General features: G+C 47.9%; 1 protein-coding gene across 1 annotated transcript in view; it reads right to left on the reverse strand.

The window, feature by feature from the left end:
* Positions 1-3,133: 3,133 nt before the first annotated feature.
* The window catches only part of C1H8orf74 (chromosome 1 C8orf74 homolog), a 34,497-nt gene continuing 13,969 nt past the window's right edge, over positions 3,134-23,661 (reverse strand). The window contains exons 3-4 of the mRNA XM_066611954.1: positions 8,423-8,823; positions 3,134-3,394 (exon numbers count right to left, since the gene is read on the reverse strand). Of these exons, the coding sequence (XP_066468051.1) occupies positions 3,134-3,394; positions 8,423-8,823 (662 nt within the window). The remainder of the gene's footprint in view (positions 3,395-8,422; positions 8,824-23,661) is intronic.

Below are 23,661 nucleotides of genomic sequence, written 5' to 3' on the forward strand. Positions count from 1 at the left end.
ATATATTTTGGTTCTTGCAAGAGAGTAAGTAGCCGAGACAATAAAGGAAGAACTTTGGCAAAACCTCTACTGCTGTTCAGACTAGGGAGGAAGTGGTTAAAGAGTCTTGGCCTGTGTCTCACTTGGCAAAGGAATGCGGGTGCAGCTAGACCCAAGAAGCAACTCCCACATTTCTCTTTTTCGAAATAAGATCCACAGGGAAGTCATTTGGACCGGGACTGCTGTGCTGGGGAAAGCATCAAAACTGGGTGGCAGAAAGGCCAGCCCGAATGTGGGAGAAGCAGCATTGCTGGGTCTGCAAGTCAAACTCTCTCCCAACTCTGATCTGTTGCGGGAGGGAGAGGAGCGTCATTTTCCCAGAGCAGAGGCGGGTTCCTGCTGTGTTAAGAAGGAGGAATAAGACACGCTGCTGTGTGTTTTCCTGCCACTGGAGGTGGCTTTTGCTGCAGAGCCTCAGAAAAGGATGTGTCCAGTGCTGTTTCCTGCCTGATAACAGTAGCTGGCCCCTCCAGCCGGATGTTATGCGTCCTGGTCCTACCTTTATGTTTCAAGCAAGCTGCCGAGGAAAAATCACGCACTGTTTACAACTTCTCTGCCCGTACACACACTGTTGTGCCTCGCCCACAGCTCAGATTTACACACTGCATGCAAAACCTAAAGCCCGTACACCAGAAGCAGCCCTACGAGCAGAAGGATGCCCAGTTGCAGACACTCAGAAGCACTGTCCATCTTCCTTTCTTGAATGGCCCCTGCAGCAGAGGTGGTCTCAAACCCACAGTTCGAATTATGTGTCCTCTGAGACACAATGTAACTCAGGGCCAAGTCACTCAGACACACAAAGGGAACTTACCAAAGAAGGAGCCCTGCTGGGCCACACCTTGGAAGTCCATCTAGCCCAACATCCTGTTTCCGAGTGGCCAGCCCAAGGCCTCCAGAAAGCTCACATGTTGCATGAAGGCAGCAGTCGTCTCTTGTGGCTCCCCCCTCCAGAGCTGGCTGCCAGAGTTAAACTGCCTCAGTTTACCTGTCATGGCTAATAGCCCTTCTCCTCCTGCTCCATGACTTTTGTCCTACCCTCAGCTAGTGGCCGTCCTCACAACCTCTTTTGAGCCCTCTTCAGACATTCACAACGTAAGGAGATAAAGGGCCCAGTCCTAGCCAACTTTCCAGTGCTGGTGCAACTGCAATGCAGCACTGGGGAAAGAGAACAAATGTTCCCTTACCTGGAGGAGGCCTCTGTGACTGTGACCATCCTGCAGGATGTAGCGTATACCTCATTGGCACAGTCACACCAGCGCTGGAAAATTGGATAGGATATGGTCCAAAGAGCCCCACTGCTGGTGCTCCCCGTGACAGCAGCATTTGTCTGCAGCAGCAAACACCAGACTCGGGGTGAGATCCTCCCAGTGATGTGGGACACTGGCCCACTGATGCCACAAGATGTGGTGATGGCCACTCGCGCCAATGGCTTTCAAAGGGAGTTAGACAAATCCATGAAGGACAAGTCTAGCAACTTGACTATGTTGCTGCCATGACTAGGGCAGTCTGACTCTGAACACTAGTCACAGGGGAGTCATGACAGGAGAAGAAATAGGATACTGGGCTGGGTAGGCTTTGGACCCAATCCAGCAGAGCTTTGCTTCTGCTGCTGCCCATCTTCCATTTCTTTTGAAACCCAGGTTTTGGGGCCTGCTCTGCTGCATCATTCCTCTCCAAGAGTAGTGGAGCAAGCAGGACATCAGTCATTTTGCTGTGGTCTCAGGAAGGAAACCGCCAGATCTGCTTAGATGACGGGGACTGGCCAAAAAAAGTGTGTGATCTTCCCTGAAGACTCCAGGGAGAGAACAAGGTTGAGCAAGAAACCAAAAGGCAGCGTGGAAGGGTGGGACTTACAACATGACCTCTTTTCCTTTTTGACTGGCTGATGTAAAGGCAAAAGAAAGAGTCCCCCAGTGGATGCCTTAGTTGGGAAGGGAAGGCAAAGTTTACCTTTACGAGTCAAAAAGCAATGGGTTTTGCCTGCACTAACTGGGTTTTGTAGGTGTGTTTAAAACCATGTTGCCTGCTCTCAAGTAGTATGTGCCATTCCAATTTTAGTTTCCTTATTTATTTGGATTTTAAAACTCCATTCCTGAAGGCTGGGGTAACCCGACACAACAGAGTGATGAGCCTGGTCTGGGGAAGTTGATCCACAAGTAAGCAGGGATTTCTACACCCATATTGGCTGAGGATTTAGTCAACCCAACCTGCACTGTATGGAGTGAGATGAATGTAGGTCTCCATCCATGTTCCTGCATAGTTCGGTGCATGTCTCTATGCATCTAGTGCTGGATCAGGACCAGATCCCACAATGGAACACAGGCTGAAGTGGATCTGGGCCAGTTGATTTGAGGAATGCCCAGCTTTCAGTGCAAGGTCACAGCACTGCATACAGCTATTTAAAAAAATGATTCAGTATAACATGAAACTTTCAGTTTATTTCTTAGGAAGAGCTGCTCCTGTTACTAGATACCAGGAAGAGTCAAAAGCTCACAATGAGCACCTTACAGCCCACGATACTGATGCCACCACCCCCCACCCCCCCAGGCTCAACAGGAACTATTTCAGAAGCACAATGTAGTGTTTTGCTCCACTGTCCTGCCAGCAATGCTTGGTAGCAAGCAGCAAACATTGGCAAACAGGTACACACCGTCATTTGTGTTTGTTCACTTGTAGATCTCTATCCCCATGAATGAAGGGGCTTCGGCGTCATTCTCACTGAGACAGTCATCCTGTGCCTGGCCTGTACTACTTCAGATGGCACGTGGAGGCTTGCTTGATAGAATGCTCCTTTATACCCACCCCAATCCCTGCAGATAGAAAAACAGCTGATCAGGGAGAAGGCTTTGCTGCAGCCTTTCTTGACACACTACATTTCTATGTGAAAAGATTATTTTATTTTTGCATGGCGGAGCATTTAGCCTCAGGAACCCCAACCTGCCGTTTGAAAAGGTACAGCCCAAGTGCTGGTTGACTACTTCTCAAAGTGCAAGAACGAGAAAGGAAGGAAACAGAGCTACACAAGAGATATGGTTGTTTTCCTTGGAGGATGCTTGAGTCATTCTCAAGGGGCGAAGCATCACGACTGCTGCTCCTACTTCTTTTTCTTCTTCTTCTTCTGTTCCTTCCCCTTCTCTTCCTTGCCTTTCTCCTGCTTAAGCTTCTGGGATTTGCTCCCTTTCCTTCCTGCAGGGAAGGGTGGTGGTGGGTAAACGGGAGGTGGGTTGAGCAGAAGGGCCTTCTTTTGGAGTTTCAGCTGCAAGATTTCAAAGGTGGTCTGGATCTCATTCTGGAAGATGTCGTGCAGACTCTGGATCTGGGCCTTTATCGCTTCTTTGACGAGGGAGGTGAGAGCCTGGAAAACAAATAGCATCTATCTTGACTTAGATCACTTCTGTCAGACCAAGAATGAACATGGATGATCCCTTATTATGGATGGGGGTAGCTTATTGGGATGGGCTTGTAACTACTTGGCAAGGGGAGCATCTGCACCATCTCCGTTGCCACACCCTTGCTTCTCTGGATTTCTACTCAGGTGCAGAAATGAGGGAAACGAATGAGACAGGCCTGGAGCGCCCCAAACGTGCAGAAGAAAGAGGTGATACCATCTCCGCATAGCAGAGGGGATTCTAGTGTCTGTGTGCACGTGCATGTATGCAGTACCTTCATTTGTGCCCCTGGTGTTAAAATCAAACATCCCCCCCCTTTTATGTGACACATCAATAATCCAACATGGTCTTCTCAATGGTTGCCAGTTTGTCAAAGCTAACCTGGTTTTCCCAGTGTTTTGCTTTTTTCTTGGGCAGATAAGAGGCAAAGCTTAACTTCTACCCCTTCACCTTGGCACCAATCCATTTGCCCATGTTTCAAGAGTTGGTGCTCTTGTGACATCCCCAGGCCCTTCCTTACGTCATCACCAGCCCCACCTCAGGAAGCTGAAATGTTTGGATGGAGCTGACCTGGCAGTGCTGGGTGCCTTAATCCCATCTGTTTTGGCTCTTGGCCCACTGATATTTGCAGTATGGCCTCGATTACTAGCATGACGTGTGTTTCTCTTCAGTGTGTCCTGACAGGTCAGGGTGTGGCTTGAGAAGATAACTGACAAGAAGGCTGTGGAGGGGCCAACAAGGCAACATGGGAGCCTAAGTTTTCATGTGGCTCAGGGTGGTATCAGAGTACATGTGAGACCTGTTAACAGAAGCCAATGGGCAGCTGCAACTGGCCTCCAGCCAACCTCCTGAGATGCCTGAGGGGGACATGATTGAGACATACAAAATTATGCAGGGGATGGATAGAGTGAATAGAGGAATGCTCTTTTGCCTCTCACACATCACCAGAACTAGGCAACATCCACTAAAATTGAGTGTTGGGAGCATTAGAACAGACCAAAAGAAATATTTCTTTACTCAGCATATAGTTAGTCTGTGGAACTCCTTGCCACAGGATATGGTGATGGCATCTGACCTAGATGCCTTTAAAAGAGAATTGGACAAATTTCTGGAGGAAAAGTTCATCACGGGTTACAAGCCATGTGTATGTGAAACCTCCTGATTTTAGAAGTGGGTTACCTCAGAATGCCAGGTGCATGTTTCAGGATGCAGGTCTCTTATTGTCTTGTGTGCTCCCTGAGGCATTTGGTGGGCCACTATGAGATACAGGAATCTGGACTAGATGGGCCTATGGCCTGATCCAGCGGGCTTATGTTCTCCCAGAAGCTAGAGATGCATAGGATCTTGAGGACTCTGGAGGTTATGGGACAAAAATGTCCAGGGTTTGCAGAGATCCAGGAAAGTCAAGGAATGGCGTTCCCCTCCTGCACACAGGGAGGGATATTGAACAGCCCACTAACCACTCCAGAACACATGCCCCTGGCTCCTTGCTGGAGTTCAAAAGGTGACATTCTCTGCCTTCAGCTGATCTCATCCACTGTGGCTGACATTGGGGTGAGACACACAGGTGTAGGCCGTTGTGGCCCATTAATTTCACTTGATAGAACAGGCTGACAATCAAAAACGCCTCCGAGTTTCATTAACCTCACCAAACCGTTTGCTCCCAGGCAGAGAAGAACTAGCAAAGCAAGCCCAGGCAGGCAGAGGTTTTCCGTCTCAAGTGTGATAGACTCATCACAACTGGATTACACAACTCAAGGCTGGAGTTTTGGCAGAGGCAGCCAAAGGCAAAACCCTGAGATGCTGTAGAGCTAAAAGAAGAGATCCAAATGCTGCAAATTCAATGTGAGTCAAACAAAGAACTTAAATGACAATCCATTGGCTGGCTGGCTGGGGGGGGGGGGGGCTTTGTTCAGTCAATAGAAGTTGCAAGAGTTCATTTTGAGACCACCACAGTTCCCTACAGCTAGAGAAGCACTGCTGCTCTAGAAATTGTGCAAGTTCCCCTCCAATTTCCACACACACTGGCTGCAGTCCTACAGGGTTTCAGACAAGGCTCTTTTCCAGTTACCTGAAATATTTTGCATGCACAGCACATGCTTATGGTGGGTGGTGGATTCTGGTAGAAAATGACAAAAGAATGTAAGCCACTTTGAATGCCCACTTGGGAGAGAAAGCGGGATATAGATTTGTAAATAAATAAATAAATAAATAAATAAATAAATAAATAAATAAATAAATAAATAAATAAATAAATAAATATGGAGAGCCTACTGCATCAGACCCCGGGTCCCAGGTCCACCTAGCTAGTAGCATCCTACTTTCTGCAGGGGCAAAGTAGATGCTTTCAGGAAGCCCACAGGAAGGGTGTAAAGCGATGGGTCCTAAACTGTGAGTCGAGACTCCCTGGGGAGCCATGGAAACCAATGAAGGGAGCAGCAGAATTCTTCCAAAAAAACCATTGTCCTATACAATGGTTAGGTTTGTAGCCTAATGGGGAGCCGCAGCCAATGGCCCAGTAGCACAAGGAAGCAGCCAGTTGGAAAAGTTTGGGAACCATTGGTAAAGGGAGATCGCTCCCTGCTGCTGTCCTCCTGCCTCCAGCTACTGGCATTTATTCGCTATACTTTTGGACTGGTTTTCATAAAAAATCAAAGTGGTTGACAATAGAACAGTTTTAAAAAAATGAAATGATATCTAAAAGCAGAAGCAATAAAAGAAACATTTACTGGTTGCCTCTGAACATGGAGATTCCATGTAGACAGCATGGTGAATAGCCTCTGAGAGATTTCTTCTCCTTCTGTTTAATCTTATTTTAAAGTCATCTGAGCTAGCCACTTTTTATGGCAGTGAATTCTTGACCGTGGAAGTCAGAGCTACAGTGGCTTAAATCTCCCTTTGCACAGGTTGGATTTTGCTTTGCCATCCAGGAAGGGTGGAAGAGGGAGAGTGCAGGGAGGGTGGAAGAGGGCACATGTGTGAATGTTTCTATTCCTGGCAGGGAGTTGGACAAGATGCTGTGATCCTTGGGGGTTGACACCAAGAGCCAGTGGGCACAGCTGAACTACAGATATGAGCTGTTTGTTGATTTAAGGGTCAAACTAGGTGTGACCCTAAACACATCTCCCACACTTCTGTGGTTTTACTTTCTGTATTACTAGCACATGGGGGGATCAGGAAGTGCTCCAATACCATAGCAGGGTGATGGGGGGTGGCGGCTTCAGGACTATGTCCCTGCCATTGTTCCAGTCCCACTTGCCCCCCTGCAGTATTCTTAATGGTAGAAAAAGTTTCCACACCATACTCATACACTCCGTACTATTTAATTGTGTTTTTATTGTATTTTAATTTATTGTGTTTGTACTTATTGTGAGCCACCTTGGATTTATTAGTTTTAAGAAAGGCAGCATATATAAATCTTTTAGATAAATAAAATGGGGGGGGGGGAACACTGAAGTTCCAATGATGTGTTTAGGGCCATGTCTAGCATTACCTTCAGATGTTATAGATTTTTCTTCAAGGAACTTGGAGAACTAGTTTTGGAGGAGACTCCAGAATCTAAAGACTTTTCAGCACCCATGCTGAGGTATGTTTCCTAGAGTTCCATGGGGGCAATGGTCAAACCCACAGGTGCCCAACCAATCCAGAAGATTCAGTCCCATGAAAGCAGGAAGTGGTCACATGCTTGCTTTGCAGGCAAAAGGTTCCAAGTTCGATCCCAGGCAGTTTTGGGTAAAGGATCTCAGGAGCAGGCCTTGGAGGAGATATTTCTTGGGGAGTAGGCACATCCTAGTCTGGACAGACAGTCAGCACTTGCATATTCAAGGCTGTTAATGTTTGTCCACAATATGCTAATGCAACATACTTGTAGTATACTTAATTAGCATTTTCTGAATGTCCAAGCATTTCACATGAATTCTCTTGTTGCTACTCTTGCAGCAACCTTGTAAAGGAAGGATTATTGCCCCCGTACTGCAAATGGAGAAGTGGACTGTGAGGTGGCCACTTAGTAAATTGATAACCGGAACAAATTTCAAACCAGGGACTTCTTGATGTACATCATAGGCCCCTGGAAGAGGTAAGTAAAAATATTTTTTACATACTTATCTGAGGCTGCCTGGCTACCAATGGGTCTCTTCAGACCTACACCAGCTGTTTGGTTGGCAGAAGACTGAGGAGAAGCAGGAGGGTATGTCAGGCCAGGAAAACAGGGATAGGATCCTGGGGTGCACTGCTGCCACTGAGATCCACCTCCTTCTGCCCTCAGCCTGACCCAGCAAAATAGCTGGTGTAGGTCCAAGGAGACTCACTGATGGCCAGACAGCCTATAGAGAGATAAGAGAAAAATATTTTTACTTACCTCTCCCAGGCTGTCTGGTAAACTCCCCCCCCTCCCCGGATGCTACAGTAGCATGGCTGCATCACGTAGGATGGTGGGGGATAGGATTGGGGCCAGGCAGAGCATTCCTAGCTTTCCCTTGTACTGGTCCCCCAGTGTCATAAACATGCCATAAAGCATGTTCATGGCTACTTGGGAGCAGGCTGAGCCAGTGCACAGACGTGTGCTGGCTTGCCAGAGCCGAAGCCAGCCCTGGAGAAGGTGAGCTTGTGCCAGTCTGGGCAGGCCAGAGCAGGAGGTGGGAAAGGGTGGTGGAACAGAAGTGGGAAGGGCCATTTTGGGGTGGAAGGAGGGTAGACTGGGAGGTGGATCAAGCCTGGGAGTGGGGTGGGAATGCCCATTGCAGCACAGGTTGGATCCTAACCCCTGCCCCTACCCAATCAGCATTATATGAGCTGCTTGGATTGGGCTGGTGTGTTACATGGAGTGAGGGGACTAAAATTTGAGTTGCCCTCCAACCCAAACCAATCTTGTGCTGCATGCAGCGCATGCAACTTGGCCTTCCTGTTCCAGCCAGGTTAGGATTGCACCCTAAGTCTCTGTGCTCCTCTGGCTCTCTTGATGTGTGTTTGCACACTCTATTTATTTCTTTTACCTGTTTGCCAAGGAATGCTGTGTGCCTTGTGACACTCCTGTACACACTCCGTAGCATGTGCTCTCTCTCCTGTTGTAAGGTTTCTCGGATGAGCAACATCTTGGTCCGCTTTTCCTCTTCTGCTGCAGAGAGGGCAGCCAGCTGCTGCTGATACTTCCAGAGTTCAACCTCTGTGCCCTCCATCAGTGGGAGCGGTTGGGGGGGAGCGCAGACCTCAAGGCTGGCAAACCTTTGATGGCGGTCTCTCTCCCTTACCAGCACAAACTGGTACAGCCAGTAATGCTTGATGAATGTGTTGTGAAAGTAGTCAAGCACGGCACATAGCTTGCAAGGGGGAAGCGTCACTGGGAAGGTGGTGAGTTTCTTCTGTAGGATTTTGATGGCCTGTGAAATGGGAAAATCTGGGGCGAAAAGGAGGATACAAGTCAGAGATGCATTACAGAATGTATTCATTACACATCTCCTGCTTTTCCTTTGGGAAGTTTACATCAGCTTCTCTGGGGTCCCCAGAAAAGTCTCTAATCCAGACTGCTAACATATTACATGTACATACATATTACATATTTTTTGTACACTGTACAAAGAAAGAGAGAAGAGGTTCCTTGTCCCAAGAAACTGCAGCCTCTCCCATTTGATACATGGGAGACAACAGCAGAAGTAGGTAGGGAATAAAGATGAAAAGTATGCATTTATTTTAGCTACAAAGAGTAAGGCCCTTCTGGGTTTTGCCAAACACTTCACAGGAAGGGTTGCTCTTGAGGAGGGATCTGAAAGCGGAAAGATCATGCAGGGATTATTGGGAGGCAGTTCAAGGAACAGCAAGGAGAAAGGGCAAAGTTCTTAGAGGGAGCAGGAGACCTTCAGATGAATGAGGGTGATGCAGCTGGAAGAGTGAAGGGCCAGGCTTCACCAGACTGAAATCCTTAGGGGCAGATTTCCTGTGTGGGTAGAGGCCACGCACATCAGGAGAGCAGGATCATGCTCACTCCATCCTGTGGCTGTTCCTGTCCCACTTCTGAATTGACCTAATCCACTTTGATCCACTTTTGAAGGAAGGAACTATGTGCACAAAATCCAGTTTCAACCCCCTGATGTGGTCAGTCAATTTCTAGTACTTATGTATAAGCAAGAAGCTGGATATTCTCTGCCTGGGCTGAGTGCAAACCGCATCTAACATGCAGATGTTTCAGGACTGGCCCATCCATGAGCCCAACTGAGGAGGTCATCTGAGGCAGCAGACTGGTGGGCTGGGGGTGCCCACCTCTGTCCACCCACATGCCTCTGCCAGATCCTGGAAGAACTTTTGGCATTTAGATCCATTTTCATCAGTTTCCAAAACTGGCAGTCTTCGCTCTCAACCCACTGAGTGCTAGCGTGGGCTAGAATCCCCTTTTTTTGACAGAACAAAAAAATGAGAATGCAAGGAAGGGGAAAAGCACAGCAAGGATTTAGCACCTGTAAGAAACTTGAGTTCTCCAAGAATCTGCACTGGGAACACAACTTTTTAATGTGTTCAGAAATGAGCTAGAGTAAGGGATGAGTAAAGAATGAGCAGTGAGGTGGCCAAGTTTGTTAAATGACAGGTGTGAAATCAAAAATCAGCCAAGGGCCCACTCTTATCAAAGGACCCACCTTGCCAGGCCAGCCCCTCAGAACCAGTGGGTACCAATGTGACTTGAGCAATCCGGTAGTGGGGGCTCAGTGCACCATTTTGCCCCAAGGGCTTCAACAGCCCAGTAAATGGTACCAAAGTTCTCAGGGTACTCCAAATTGATTGAATGGGCAACAAAATGGTGAATGTGACTCCGTTTCAATGCCTGTGAAGTGATGCCCACCAGGGCAAAAAAAAACAAAAAACCCCAGCTTCAGGTATACAATGATCTGAGCTGTGAGTGATGAACCAGGAAAGTGATCTGGGGATCATGGTGGAGACCTGAATAAAAGCATTGAGTGTACTGCTCCTGTGAAAAGGGACAACTTCAAGCTACTGTTGTTAGGGCCGAAAATAAAACTACAGCCATTGCAATATTCTGTTTCAAAGATATGGTATGGCCGACCACACCTGGAACAAGATGCACTGACAGTTCTGGTCACCATGACTCAAAAACGATATTGTCAAGTTGGAAAAAAATTGCCAAACTGGCTGGAAACTTCAGAGTCCTTCACATAGCCCCAAGGCCAGCCCATCCATGAGGTCAACTGAGGTGGTCGCCCCAGGCTGTGGATGGAGGGCAGCTCACCTTCAGTTGGTCCACTAGCTTCCACTACACCGCCTCTTCGTTTGGATTGGAAACGGAAGAGGGCAACAGCAACTGCGGAGAGGGGAGCAATGGGCAAGAACATCAGAGACCACTTTCCTGCCCTCTTCTTCCCCCTCCTCCTTTTCCAATCCAGGGAGTGGGAGGAGCAGAAGGCAAGGAAAGAGAAATGGAGACAGACTCAACAGTTAATCCAGTGGCATGTCCCTGGGCTTGGTTACTGGTGAGTCTGACACCGCCCTGTTGTCTGCCCTAAGTTCAAATTTAGGATGCAAGCTCCTCAGGACGGAGACCTTTCCTCCCTTACTCTTACACACACAAATGGTGCTAAACAAATACACACTGCTGCATGCACAGACTGAATGCCTGTGCAGGGTTACAAGTGTCACCAAGGAGGTGAGACACTTTGGAGCCAGAGTATTTGAACAACCCCGTAATTAGCACTAAGTAATATTTAGTTTATGTGGCTACATCAGGATGACATCATTTCTTATCCAAACCAGTTCATGTTTAAAGGTCCTCACCTTAAGTGGGTGGAGATGAGAAGCAGCTTGTTCCTTTGGGCTATTATTTGCAGAGATATGCTGGATGGCAAACGTGTTGCTGTCTAAACAGCCAATAAATATGGATCTGGGATTAAATTGCTTGGAATGAAAAAGATAGCGCTCCACTTGAGCCACACACCTCATAACACATCCAACAGTTGTGAGAAATGCTTGAGGCCAAGAAGGAAAAACCATCTCCCCAGCTTCTTCCTCCCCCCTGGAGCTGCCTGATTTGGGCTGGTAAACATTCATACCACCTTATAACCCATCCAAGTCCTTCTCATGCTACTGGGCTTCCCAGACAGTGTTCTCCAGCACTTCAGAACATGACCACAGAAGAATGGCCTTAGAGTACTGCCAGGAGAGGTGTTTCATCCAAACTGTCACTTCATCCAAACTGTGCACTGGAGAAGACACTCTGTTCCAGAACCACCATTCAGAGCACGACACCATGGTCTTCCGAGACTGAAGGATGCCAACAACAACCCTATATAGGAATTCACATGACATTGTCACCCATCTATTGCTCACATATATTTTCCCCATGGTTAAACTGTCACATTCATTAATGGAGAAAATCTATTAATAACAGCATGTCCTCAGCATTGTCAGGCAAAGCATGCAGCATGGACTGCTGGCACTCTTGTCACATCTCTCTTTTGCAGAGGCGCATGCCCAGATATAGCAGCTGACAGTGGACCCTGGAAGGGTGATGTGGGGAGGGTCGGTCCACTGTATCTGCCATGTGGAAGGAATGCTGTAGTTCCACAGATGTCTGCAAGCAAGAGCAGCAGTGGCTGACTGGCACAACAAAAAGCTGTAAATGCTTCTTACCTGGTATGTTCTGTCTCTATTTACAGTCGGGGCAGTCCTGATTTTCTGGTCTGTGTCTCTAGCAAGTCACTGCCCCGATTTTGTCCACTGCTTTTGCGCGGGGGGGGGGGGGAAATCTGGGTGATGCTTTTGGAAAAAAAGTGTGAATTGCTGGAGTTATTTCAGCTCCCCCCCCCCCAACATTTCAGGGTAAGAGAGAGATACATCTTCATTTTATCCTGTGTACTTGCAAATGCACACAACTAAACATGTGAAATTGCCTGTTAACTGGGCAAAGAGGCACTTTGTGAAATGGTGGCTCTCATATTTACAAAGAAGGGGAACTCTTCCTATTCATCCCAGCTCAGTGGCATACCCTCTGGTATCACCCTCGTGTTTCTTTTAGAGTGCCAGTCCCTTTGAGACACAAAACCATCCCCTCCTTCACTTTGCTATGCAAACCATTTTGAGAAATAGTTGCATAATAAATAAATAAATGCATAATCTGCAGAGTCTGTCATGTTGCCCCATGCAGTGGGAGAGGCTGCAGCTCAATGAAACAGCACTGGGCTGCCATGCCTCTCCAGGAATCAGCATCCATCTCCAAAAGCAATCTAGGAATGTCCAGCATTGCATCACACTGAAGAACAACAATATCCAGGAACAGCTTTGATCAGAGTTGGCAACCCCAGAAGAGCACATCTTTGCATTCTTCCCCCCCCACCCTTGTTTAGAACTCTACCATGGGATCTATGCACATGGGCTGCTAGAATCCTGAGTGGGCTGTACACCTTAAGCCAGTGGTTCCCAAACTTTTTAGCATAAGGACCAACCTAAAAAAAAGTTTCACTTTACCAGCCACTCAGGCGTCTGTGGCTATACTCGTGATTGGGCAGCAGTGCTCCCTGCAAGTAGCAGGTTGTTTAACCCGTGATACACATAGTCTAATCTGCCTTGTCAATTTTGTCTCCTACCAAAAATTGGATCATGACCCACTGGTGGGCTGTGAACCCAGTTTGGGAACTGCTGCCTTAAGCATATAAGAGTACTTGCCATTTACAGCATGCTCCCCAGTATAAAAATCTAGTATCTTAGGGATGCGCTTTGGTGTGCCAGTTTGTTACTTGTGGATTTTTCCCTTTTTTACAGAGGAGAATGTTAAAAATGTGATCCCCACCTGCAGCATAAAATAGTACCATGTGTTCCCCCACCTCAGAACCCTACTGCCTGCGAAGCTCTTCATCACCTGAAACCAGGTGACTTCAAGGAGCATCTTCACCCATTCAATCCTGCCTGAGGTTTTAGGTCAACATCGGATCTCTGCAGGATGAATGTGAAACATCAGAGATACTCTGCCAATAAATCAAGTGTAAATAATCACCTCCCCTTATCTGCAGGTCACTCAGGGGTCAGGGCCATTCAGGCACATCACAGCAGCGAGGAGAAGCCCAGAGGACAGCAGGGGTGATGAGTGTGTGTTAGGTAAGCACTTGAAGGTGCACATGGGTGTGATTTTGCAAAACTGAGTGTGGGGTGTCCCCTGCCTCACCTCTCTCTTGTACACATTTTCCCTCTAGGCCTGTGTCTGTTGTCCTAAGATTTTTCATATCAATGCAAACAAACAAGCCTTCACATTTTCGAGCTAAGAGATAAGCTCCTGCTAATAGAGTATTTGGCTGGGGTTGTGACTAAAGAAAGCAGCTCTTACCTCCCCTGCCTTTTCCTCACCCAGCATCCAGTGATCTAGACCACCACACTTTAGAATAAAGGAGTCCACTAAGAATGCAATAAATCAGAGCCAGAACACATGAGGGGCAATGGACTTCATGTGGGGAACAGAAACATGAAACACTCTGGTGCATTTGCGGACATATGAACATAACTGCACATGGGGAAAGCTGTCAGCAACAGAATGTTGACAAAAGGAGTAGCTTTCGTGGCAGAAGTAAAAGGTCAGGAAAATCCATAGCGCTGGAAGGGAGCGAAGATGATCACCAGGGAATGGAGGGGTGGTGGTCTGTAGCCCATTCGGAGCGGGGGGGGGGGAAAGCCCATGGAAAAGGCATTAAGCACATTTTGCCCCACCCCCACCACTTCTTGGCTCCTCATTATCCCTTTCTGAAGTTGCCTTTGATGTTTAAAAAAGGGAGCTGTCAAGGGGAATGTTATACACATCTGTGCGTAACACTGAATTTGGCCCTTAGCCAGGGGAACCAGCATCTGGGTGGTGGATCACTGCACACCTGTGCCAAGGCTCCACTGAGTTCTAAGCCCCTGCAAAATGTTGGTTTACAAAATGAGCTGTTGCTACCCGTTGTGATTAATCTGAAATGGGTTTTTGTTTGTTTTTTCCTCCTACAAAGTTTTATTTCTGGAGATTAACTCCTGGCTCCCTGTTGTAAGATTTCAATCAGTCCATTATCTTCTCATCCATTATCTGGTTGGTCTGATTGTCAAACAAGGGCAGAGGGACACCGAATTGAATTTCTGGCAAGGAAATGAAAGCCTGGGGGGTACCTGCCATGTCAGCCAGCAGGCCCCATGGTCCTCCCCACCCTTGCTCACATGCACCCTCCAGTGCCGGTTGGCTTGAAAGAGGCACACAATTATACAAGATCACTAGGATGTAACAGAATAGCATGCGTTCATTTCAGAATGAATGGAACAAGCAAGCAAAATTGGGCCCATTCAGTCCACTTTTAGTTGTTATGAAACAAATGCATGCCGCAAAGGACCACCGTTTCAACAAAACAAACAGCGCATGCAGTTATTTTTCTTTGGAAACAAGTATTTTCCTACTTGTTTACAGTAAAAGGAGCTCACCCCGTGGTACAGTGGGAGCAGTGGGCCTTTTCTCTGTTTTACGCAAAAGTGGTGGCAGAGCTCCTCTCTATCCTTGGCAGTGGCCATTTATGTAGGCAGTGCCCCTGATTGTTCTAGGATTCTGTGGGGAAAACATGGTGGCTCAAACTGCTCCCTTTTTTTTTTTTTTTTTGCCCACAGTGGTCCAGAACACTGCTATATCCGGGGCATCATGGTGGGGGGGAGCAGGCAGGAGGGCAGCAACTAGGAAAGGAGCTCTGCCATCCTGCAGCCTGCTTGAAGTGTCAACAAAGTTTTTTTTAAAAGAAAAGAAAAAGAGCATGCAGCTGCAACTGCACTATTACAGAAGTGCCCTCCAGAAAACCAAAATGGAACAAGCAGAAAAAAATGAAATAAAAACAAATGAATAAAAAAACAAATGAGATTTTAATGAGTGAACAACAAAATGAACGAGGGTTTTAAAAACAAAAATATTAGGAAATGAGCACCCCCCCAACCCAAATATATCGCAGGCTCCCGTAGAACAAGCTCAAATTGTATATTTGTAATTGGATTCCTACAGTTGGAATTCCCAATGTAATTTTCTCCTTGCGAAAAGAGCTGCGGAGTGTGTGTGTGGGGGGGGGGGTACATGAGATGACATGGTGAATTGGAGCCATGAACAGGTTGTGTGTGTCTTCTTTTGAGCTCATTCGCTGGTTTCAATGCACCCCAGGGGCTACTATGAACTACACAGTGGACAATGAACATTTTCCCTCTGTGGCTAGTAGTAACTCTAAGGGAATTTGGATTGCGGCTGTGGCATAAGGGGAAAAGGCTGACCCCTATCCCTCTGCATCACAGCCCTGACCTAAGCAGGGTCTGCTAGCAGCTGCATTTGCAAGAAGATCTGCAGGATGTTAAGCCGATTTAAATAACCAAGCCCCTCAATGGGGGGGGGGGTATCTAATCCTGATGAGATCAGACGTAGTGAGACTCTGCATCATGCTTCAGTCCATGGAATAGCCACAAATTGTGCCCTGGTTCCAAACATAACCACTCCTTGAGACAATTGGTTGTGAGTAGACAAGGCAGGCAGGTCTCAAAAGGGAGAAGGTCCCAAAGCAGACTCTCCTGAGACAAACAGCCCCAAGGGCCAAATGTGGGGAAAACCTTTTCACCTCCAAAACATGTCTCAGGGTTTGTTCCAATGCAGAGTCAAATTAGGTTAGGGCTGGACCAAAATGAACTCCCCCAAAATGGAAGGCTACTTTGGCCGTTTTTCACGGCTGTGCAAAATTCAGAAAGTAGCCTCTGATGAGCAGCCACCATCTCCCCTCCCCCCCCCACACAATTTCCCTCTTGAGTGATGCTATGTCATAACATTGCATCACTTAGAGGAGGTTTTGGGGGAAGAAAAGGTTAACCCTCAGCTGGTGACTGCAGAAAGGTTTGCCTCTGTTGCTACTGCTGCAAAACTGGCAGGGGCAGCTGCAATACAGGAGAAAGGTTAGGGGGAAGAGTTTGAGCCTGTCCTGCTTGCTAGCTTGCCAACTTCTATGTGCAAGGGGGTTTTTCAAAGTAGGGAGCAGTCATTCAACCATGCAATCCTTCCCTCCAAAGACACACACATTGTGAAGTTCCTGGAAGGCTGTAACGTGCTACTTCTCTGAACTAATTGCTCAGCTCAAAAGACTGAGCCTCCCCAAGTTTTTTTAAGGATGAAAAACTGCCAGAGATCTCATGCTAGTCCCACACAGAAAGTCACAGATATCAGTAGGAGGCTGGAAGAGAACATGTGGCTAAAACACTACAGGCAAACGTGTTCTGCCAGTGCGGCTGAGGGGGCTCTCATTCATTTCCCCCATCTGCCTGCTTTCTTCTTGCCTGTACTCAAACCTAATTAGAGAAATATTTGGAGGGCCAATTTGTGGATGATCCCCAGTCCTCTTCTGCTCCCTCCTTTCTGCTGTATACTATAGAAGTTGTTGATGTCCTAAACTAGTGTCTAGAGGCAGGACTGGGCTGGACAAGGGCAAAGCAACAGAAACTTAATCCAGACAAATCAGAACCGCAAGCCAAAACAGTGTCACCAGAAGAGGGATTCAGCCTGTGCTGGAGGGAAAGGGGGAAAAGCCCCCCCCCCTTGAAGACTCAGGTTCAAGGCTGGGGTGCTTCTGGACCCAACTTTGAGCCTGGTCCCCCCAGGTCTAGACTGTGACCACAGTGCTCGTCTGCAGTTGTGTGCCAACTTTGTCTGTTTGCAGATAGGTCAGAACTGGCTAGAGTGACTCCTACCTTGGTGCCATCTCGTTTGTGCTCTACATGGAGCTGCCTCAGCTTGTCCTGATTGCTGATGCATGTGGGCCATCAGGACAACAAGACCCTCCTACTGCAACATCTATTCTTGTTGCTGTGCCATTCAAAAGCCTGGTTTTGACTTTCAAAGTCCTCAGTGGTCTATCACCAGGTTATCTGTGTTGGAAATTGAAAATTGAGGTGCTACCTTGCTGGCAGTTCTGGAGGACAGAATGCTGTCCAGTCACCTATCTACCTGCCCTCTTTGTGGTTCTTGCAGGGGTGTGCCATTCGACTCTACTTCCTCCCTTCCCTTTCCCCACCTATTCCTCCTTTTTGATCTCCAGCCTTTGGAGGAGCAAGATGTGTGGGAGATATGCTCGCCATCAGAGCACAACCCCTTCTCTGCACTCTCACACAAAAGGAACAGCTTTCAGGGTTCCTTGATCCCAAGTTAGCAAAGTCTCTGATCCTGATCAGAAGATATACATTTGCAACTACGATCTGTGAATAAAAGTTTCTCTTTTAAACCTTAACCAAGTCCCGCTCCTTTGTCTGTGCCTTATCAGGAACAAGCTAGCCTGGATAGCTTTATGGGAAGGGGTCTTCTACTGATAGTTACTCTACCCCACCCCCCTTTTCCCAGCAACTTGAAGCATCTCCTTCTCCTTCTGTGAGCCTGCCAACCTGTTAAGCATGACTGCAGGGAGGCCATCCTCAAGAATGCTAAAGTGTGACATTGTTTGGCTGTGACCTGGGAGGGAGCCTTCCTTGCAGTCTATGCCCAAACATTGGCATTCCCTCCCTAGGGACATTTGTTTGGCCTGTCCCTGCTGGCTTTCCATTGGGTAGCCAAAAAGGTTTTCATCCACCAGGCTTTTTAATCTTCAGTTGGTTATTGCTGTCTGGCTCCTGCTAATTATGGCTCTTTTATGAGCTATGTTATGTGTTGCTTTATTACTTTAATTGTTATCTTATTTGGTTTTCTGTTGCGTTAATTACTGTGAACCTCCGCACCTTGGGCATTATTATTTAATGGAAGGATGGATACAGATTTCTAAATGAAATCAGTCAATGACTATTAGTCATAATGGCTGCATGGAATCTCGCAAGGGTAGATCATCACTCCTCTGAATATCAGTTGCTTTCCTGCAGTAACTGAAGGGGGCCTTCATGCCCTGCTGTGGACTTCCCAGGTGCAACTGGCCGGCCCATGTGGGAAGATGGACTGACCAAGGTGGACTTTGGTTTGATTTAGCAGTCAGGCTCTTGTTATGTCCATGTCATTAAGTGAACTATTGCTACATGACTACTAAATAGATCCTCCTGTTTAGAGGCAGTGTACCTTGGATCCATGTATTTACTTGATTTTCTCTGTAAACCACTTTATGGCCTTTTTATTGAAAAGAGATTTACAAATATTCTTAATAATAATATCAGTTGCTGGGGAGCAATGGGGGAAAGAGCTATCTTGATGCTTGGTTTTCTGGCGGCATCTGGATGGTCAATGTGGAAAGCAGGACGCTGGACCTCCCTTGATCTCATTCAGAAAAGCTGCTGTTATGTTCTTATCTTCAGAACATTCTTCTAGTGGCCAGCTCCAACACCTGAGACAATCTTCAAAGTACAGACAATTCGCCTGGAACTGGTACCAGAGCTATGAACAACCCTAAAGTGAACTGGCTAAACTATCTTTTAAGCAAACAGCTGATGGAGCAAGTCCCATCTTCATCTCTCCTTCTCTGACTGCAGGGATGCCTCTGGGACCTCATGTGCCTCATGGGTGCCCCAAAGAACAAACTGGGTTCTTCTGGGTGACATGTGGGAGTGGCTGCAGAGGTTTACAGGTGGAACGCTCTCTCCCTCTGTGACGCACACCCAGAGTTAGGAAGCTGTGCAAAGTGGTAAGCATGGGTGAGTGTGTGCTCAAGAAATATATAAACAGGCAACAGACAAGCATTGCAAAATGGAGAGTAACTGTCAAGATGACACTGGGAGGCTCTACATTCTCCACCCAGGCATCTTCTGTAGTGGCAGGTTAATCTCTCTCAACAGCAGGTTAATCTGTTTGATCAGACTCTCCTGTGTGGGTGGAATCCTATCAGATCAACCCAGAGATAAGAATTGCTGGTGCAGCTGGGACACCCATATTGTCACCATGCAAAAGATTATGTATCTCCCGGCTCCAATGACAAGCGTTTCATAGACAGTGCATTGGGACTCTTCGCTTTCCAACTTATAGACAAGCATCCCAGATGAAGAAGCTCCCTATCAGAGAGGCCCCAGTCTGAAAGTCCTGAAAGCCCTAAGGACTGCAATGAGAAAATTCACACCCAGCTCCAGAGACTTTTGTGGTTTCCAGAGCCCACCCCTCCTTAAGACCTGTGCTAAGTAAACACACACCACACCTAGATGGTGTGAACTGACAGTATTATCATCTCATGAGCAAACAAGGATGGTATTAGCTCTAATTTGCTTCTTGGCAGCAATGTGGGGGCAAAAGTAAAGAGGGAGAAAGAAAGGAGAGGCTCAAGCACACAAGCCTCTTGCCGAGAAGGATCTGGAGGTCAGCGTAAAATTCCCATGTTAATCAAGAATCAGAGTACACAACGCAGGGCAGTTGAAAACTTTGCCCAGCATGTGTGTGTGTTTGAATGTTAAATGACAAGGTGTGAGTGGGACTGAACAGCTAGATAGATATCAACAATGTTTGAACCTACAGTGGGCTGCGGATGAACTGCTGAAGATCTTGCAGGAAGAACCGTAAACTATCTTGGGGACTAGAGGAGGCTTGGCCTTGTTTGTCTGAATCTGGTGTCGCTATGTGGTGGGTCTCAGGGCTGGTTTTAGCCCAGTTGGACTGATTCAGACCAACAGGGTCCTATGCCGGGGGGGGGGGAAGGGCACATTGTAGCAGAGAGCAGGTTGCCTGCAGCCACAGCTGGCACATTGCATGGAATTAAGTCTCCATGCAGAGGCCGGCACGGAGAGCAGAGCCAGTGCCAGCCTTCGGAAGTGTGGGGCCCAATTCTGCAAGGTCCTTGCAGGGTCCCATGCACTTGTTTTGTGGGGGGCGGCGGCCCCCACTTACCACAACACACCCAGCAATAATTGGCAGTGATGTACCTTGGCTTTTTGTGTACCTTGGCCAAGGTAATAATTGGCCAAGGTGATGTACCTTGGCCAATTGTGTACCTTGGCTCAACGATCTCCGACACTCTTTCTCTTGATACTGAGCTAAACAAGCGCATCGGTAAAGCAGCTACCACATTTTCCAGACTCACAAAGAAAGTCTGGTCCAACAAGAAGCTGACAGAACATACCAAGATCCAGGTCTACAGAACTTGCGTCCTGAGTACACTTCTGTACTGCAGCGAGTCATGGACTCTCCGCTCACAACAGGAGAGGAAACTGAACGCTTTCCACATGCGCTGCCTCTGACGCATTCTCGGCATCACCTGGCAGGACAAAGTTCCAAACAACACAGTCCTGGAACGTGCTGGAATCCCTAGCATGTATGCACTGCTGAAACAGAGACGCCTGCGTTGGCTCGGTCATGTCGTGAGAATGGATGATGGCCGGATCCCAAAGGATCTCCTCTATGGAGAACTCGTGCAAGGAAAGCGCCCTACAGGTAGACCACAGCTGCGATACAAGGACATCTGCAAGAGGGATCTGAAGGCCTTAGGGATGGACCTCAACAAGTGGGAAACTCTGGCCTCTGAACGGTCCGCTTGGAGGCACGCTGTGCAGCATGGCCTTTCCCAGTTTGAAGAGACATTTTGCCAGCAGTCTGAGGCAAAGAGGCAAAGAAGGAAGGCCCATAGCCAGGGAGACAGACCAGGGACAGACTGCACTTGCTCCCTGTGTGGAAGGGATTGTCACTCCCGAATTGGCCTTTTCAGCCACACTAGACGCTGTTCCAGAACCACCTTTCAGAGCGCAATACCATAGTCTTTCGAGACTGAAGGTTGCCAATACCTGTGCTGACATCATTGCATCACTGCCAACGGCTTCCAGAATAGCCCAATTTTCAGCCAATCAGAATCAGGGGTGGGTGGGAGCTGCTTCTGAAGTGGCCTGATTTTGGCCAATCAGAAGCAGAGGTGGACAGGAGGGCCCCGCAAGTGCTCCACTCACTGCACAGACCTCTACATGGAGGCTTACCTCCATGCAAAGCGCTGGCTGTGACTGTGGGCAATCCACTCTCTGCCACAGTACACAGGTGTGAAGCCAGATTGGACTGAATGGTCCAATTGGGCTAAAACTGGTGCTGAGTGAAGCTCTCATGGGGCCCTTCTGCCACCCCTGCTTCTGATTGGACTGAAATAGGGCTACTCCAGAAGCATTTGGTGGTGACATGAGATCTGGGGCTCCTCATCCCCAAAAGCACAAAGGTATGGCTGAGTATGTCAATGGCCGGAGTTAAATGCTATCAGATTTTTGTTTATTATCTGTCTCCTGGGAACAACTTGAAAGTTAAGGTAGAGAGAAAGAGATGAGCATCACTCCATACATGCTCCTACATGTATGACTAGCCCACATTAAGAGGTTCCACCACCTGCTAGAGTCCAAACTCCAAAAACCACAACTCCCAGATCAACCATAAGTGACCCCCTGGCCAGCCAAAGAACCCACTTCATCAGAGTTGGGCTCCAGCATCATCATCAAGGGACTAACCTCTGTGGAGCAGCTCAAATTTTGAATAGAGCTGAGACTACTCCAGCTGAAGGAGAAACGCCTGGGGGCCAACAGAGAAGAACGGAAGCAGTGGATGGCCCTTGAGGATCTGAAAGCCCAAATGGTGCATGCCATGGAGATGGAATGCCTCTGGTAAGGGGGCATTCCTGCTTTGCCAGCTCCTATACTCAACCCTGTAGACAATAAGCATCCTGGAGGAAGGTGTTCTGGAGGGGGTGACGCCAAGACTTCCATGGTCAATTCTGAACAAGGAATGATAAGGAATGAAGCCGCCTTGGGTCCCTTCAGGGAGAAAGGCAGGGTATGAAGCTGGACTAGATGGGCCTATGGCCTGATCCAATGGGGCTGTTCTTATGTTCTTATAAATGAAGTAAATAAATAAATAAAATAATGGCATCTTTGAAACCCAGCTTCTAACATCTAAGACCCAGCTTAGTGGAGCAAGCCACGGGGGGAGGGGCAAGGATAATTGTGGCCAGTTTGAAGAGCGGGCCAAGACCAGGTTGGGACTCTCTCCAGAACCCTTCTGAAAATGATTCAGCAGCATCAGGCAGAAGACCCAGGAGCCCTACTCCCAAGTAGCCTAACACTGGGTTCACGCCTGTAAGAGGTGGATGATAGGGCAAGGAGGAAGGCCAGGGAGGAGGTGCTGACTTTAATTACAGTACAGCAATTTTAGTAGGCTTTGCTGGAGGAATCCAGAGACCAGCCTTTGACAAATACCCCTAAACTACCCAGGAGGTGCAGCAGTTGATGGAGCACATTACTCAGGGGCTGGAAAGCTAGCGCAGCTGGAGCAGCCATGCTGACTGGGTGGAGCTGAAAGGAAAAGTCGAAAGGGTTCAATTTCTCCAGAGTGCATGGAGGCTGTTTAATCCAACAGTAATACAGGCCCAGCTGGAGTGTATACAGTACCACAAAGGAGGAAGAGCTCTACTAAGTCCCAGTAGCATTCCGAGGGGGGGGCACAATGCTAAGTTTAGCAGGTGCCTCAACACATCATGTAAGCAGTCCCTGCTTCTTGCCTTTGGAGTTATCATGAAAGAAGAGGGGGACTTCCAGCGACCACCCACTAACCCAGGGCAGTGATGCCAAGCACTCACTCCCTTCCTGTGCCCTACTCTTCCAATCGGTTTAACCTGCAGTTTGGTAGGACCAGACCTAGTAGGTCTAGTCCGCTGCCACCAGCCTAAGAGATCCAGTTCCCAGAGGGCTTCCTGGGGCAAAAACCCTCTCTAAGAATGCTATGCAAGGATTACAAAATGCTCTCAGTCTGCCAGTAGCACCTGCAGAACAGGGAGGTTGACAAATCCACTGATCCCAGAACAGGAAGAGGTTTTAAGCAAAAGGGTTTTATTAACAGGTGAGGAAAAAGAAGACAATGTAAACAGGCTTAGTTTCTTACCAATAAACCTCCCCTGAATGGGGCTGGCTCTGCAGGGAAGCCTCCAGGAGCAGGCTGAGACTAGGGCGAAAGCCTGGATCCCAACTCAGCCTAGTGTAAGCTGAGGCAACTAAGAGCTCCTATCTTCTGGATGGGAAGGACAAAGGAAACTAAACAAAACCTGATGTACCTATCTTAATTTCAGTCCCTTCTCTATTTCCCTGGGGCTCTCCCCAGTAGCCTTCCACTCTGCTCCCCAGGGAGTGGGCTCTCCCCAGCAGCTTTCACTCTGCTTACCAGAGAGTGGCTCTCCCTGTCCTGCCCAGTCTGAAGCATGCAGAAAGAAGAGAGAGTCTCCCTCAGGTCTGGAGACCATCTTCTAGCCCCAGCTCTCCAATTGACTGACTCCCCTTTGAGTCTGAAGCACCTCAGACACTG

The sequence above is a fragment of the Tiliqua scincoides genome, chromosome 1 (genome assembly GCF_035046505.1).
Source record: "Tiliqua scincoides isolate rTilSci1 chromosome 1, rTilSci1.hap2, whole genome shotgun sequence".
Lineage (NCBI taxonomy): Eukaryota > Metazoa > Chordata > Lepidosauria > Squamata > Scincidae > Tiliqua > Tiliqua scincoides.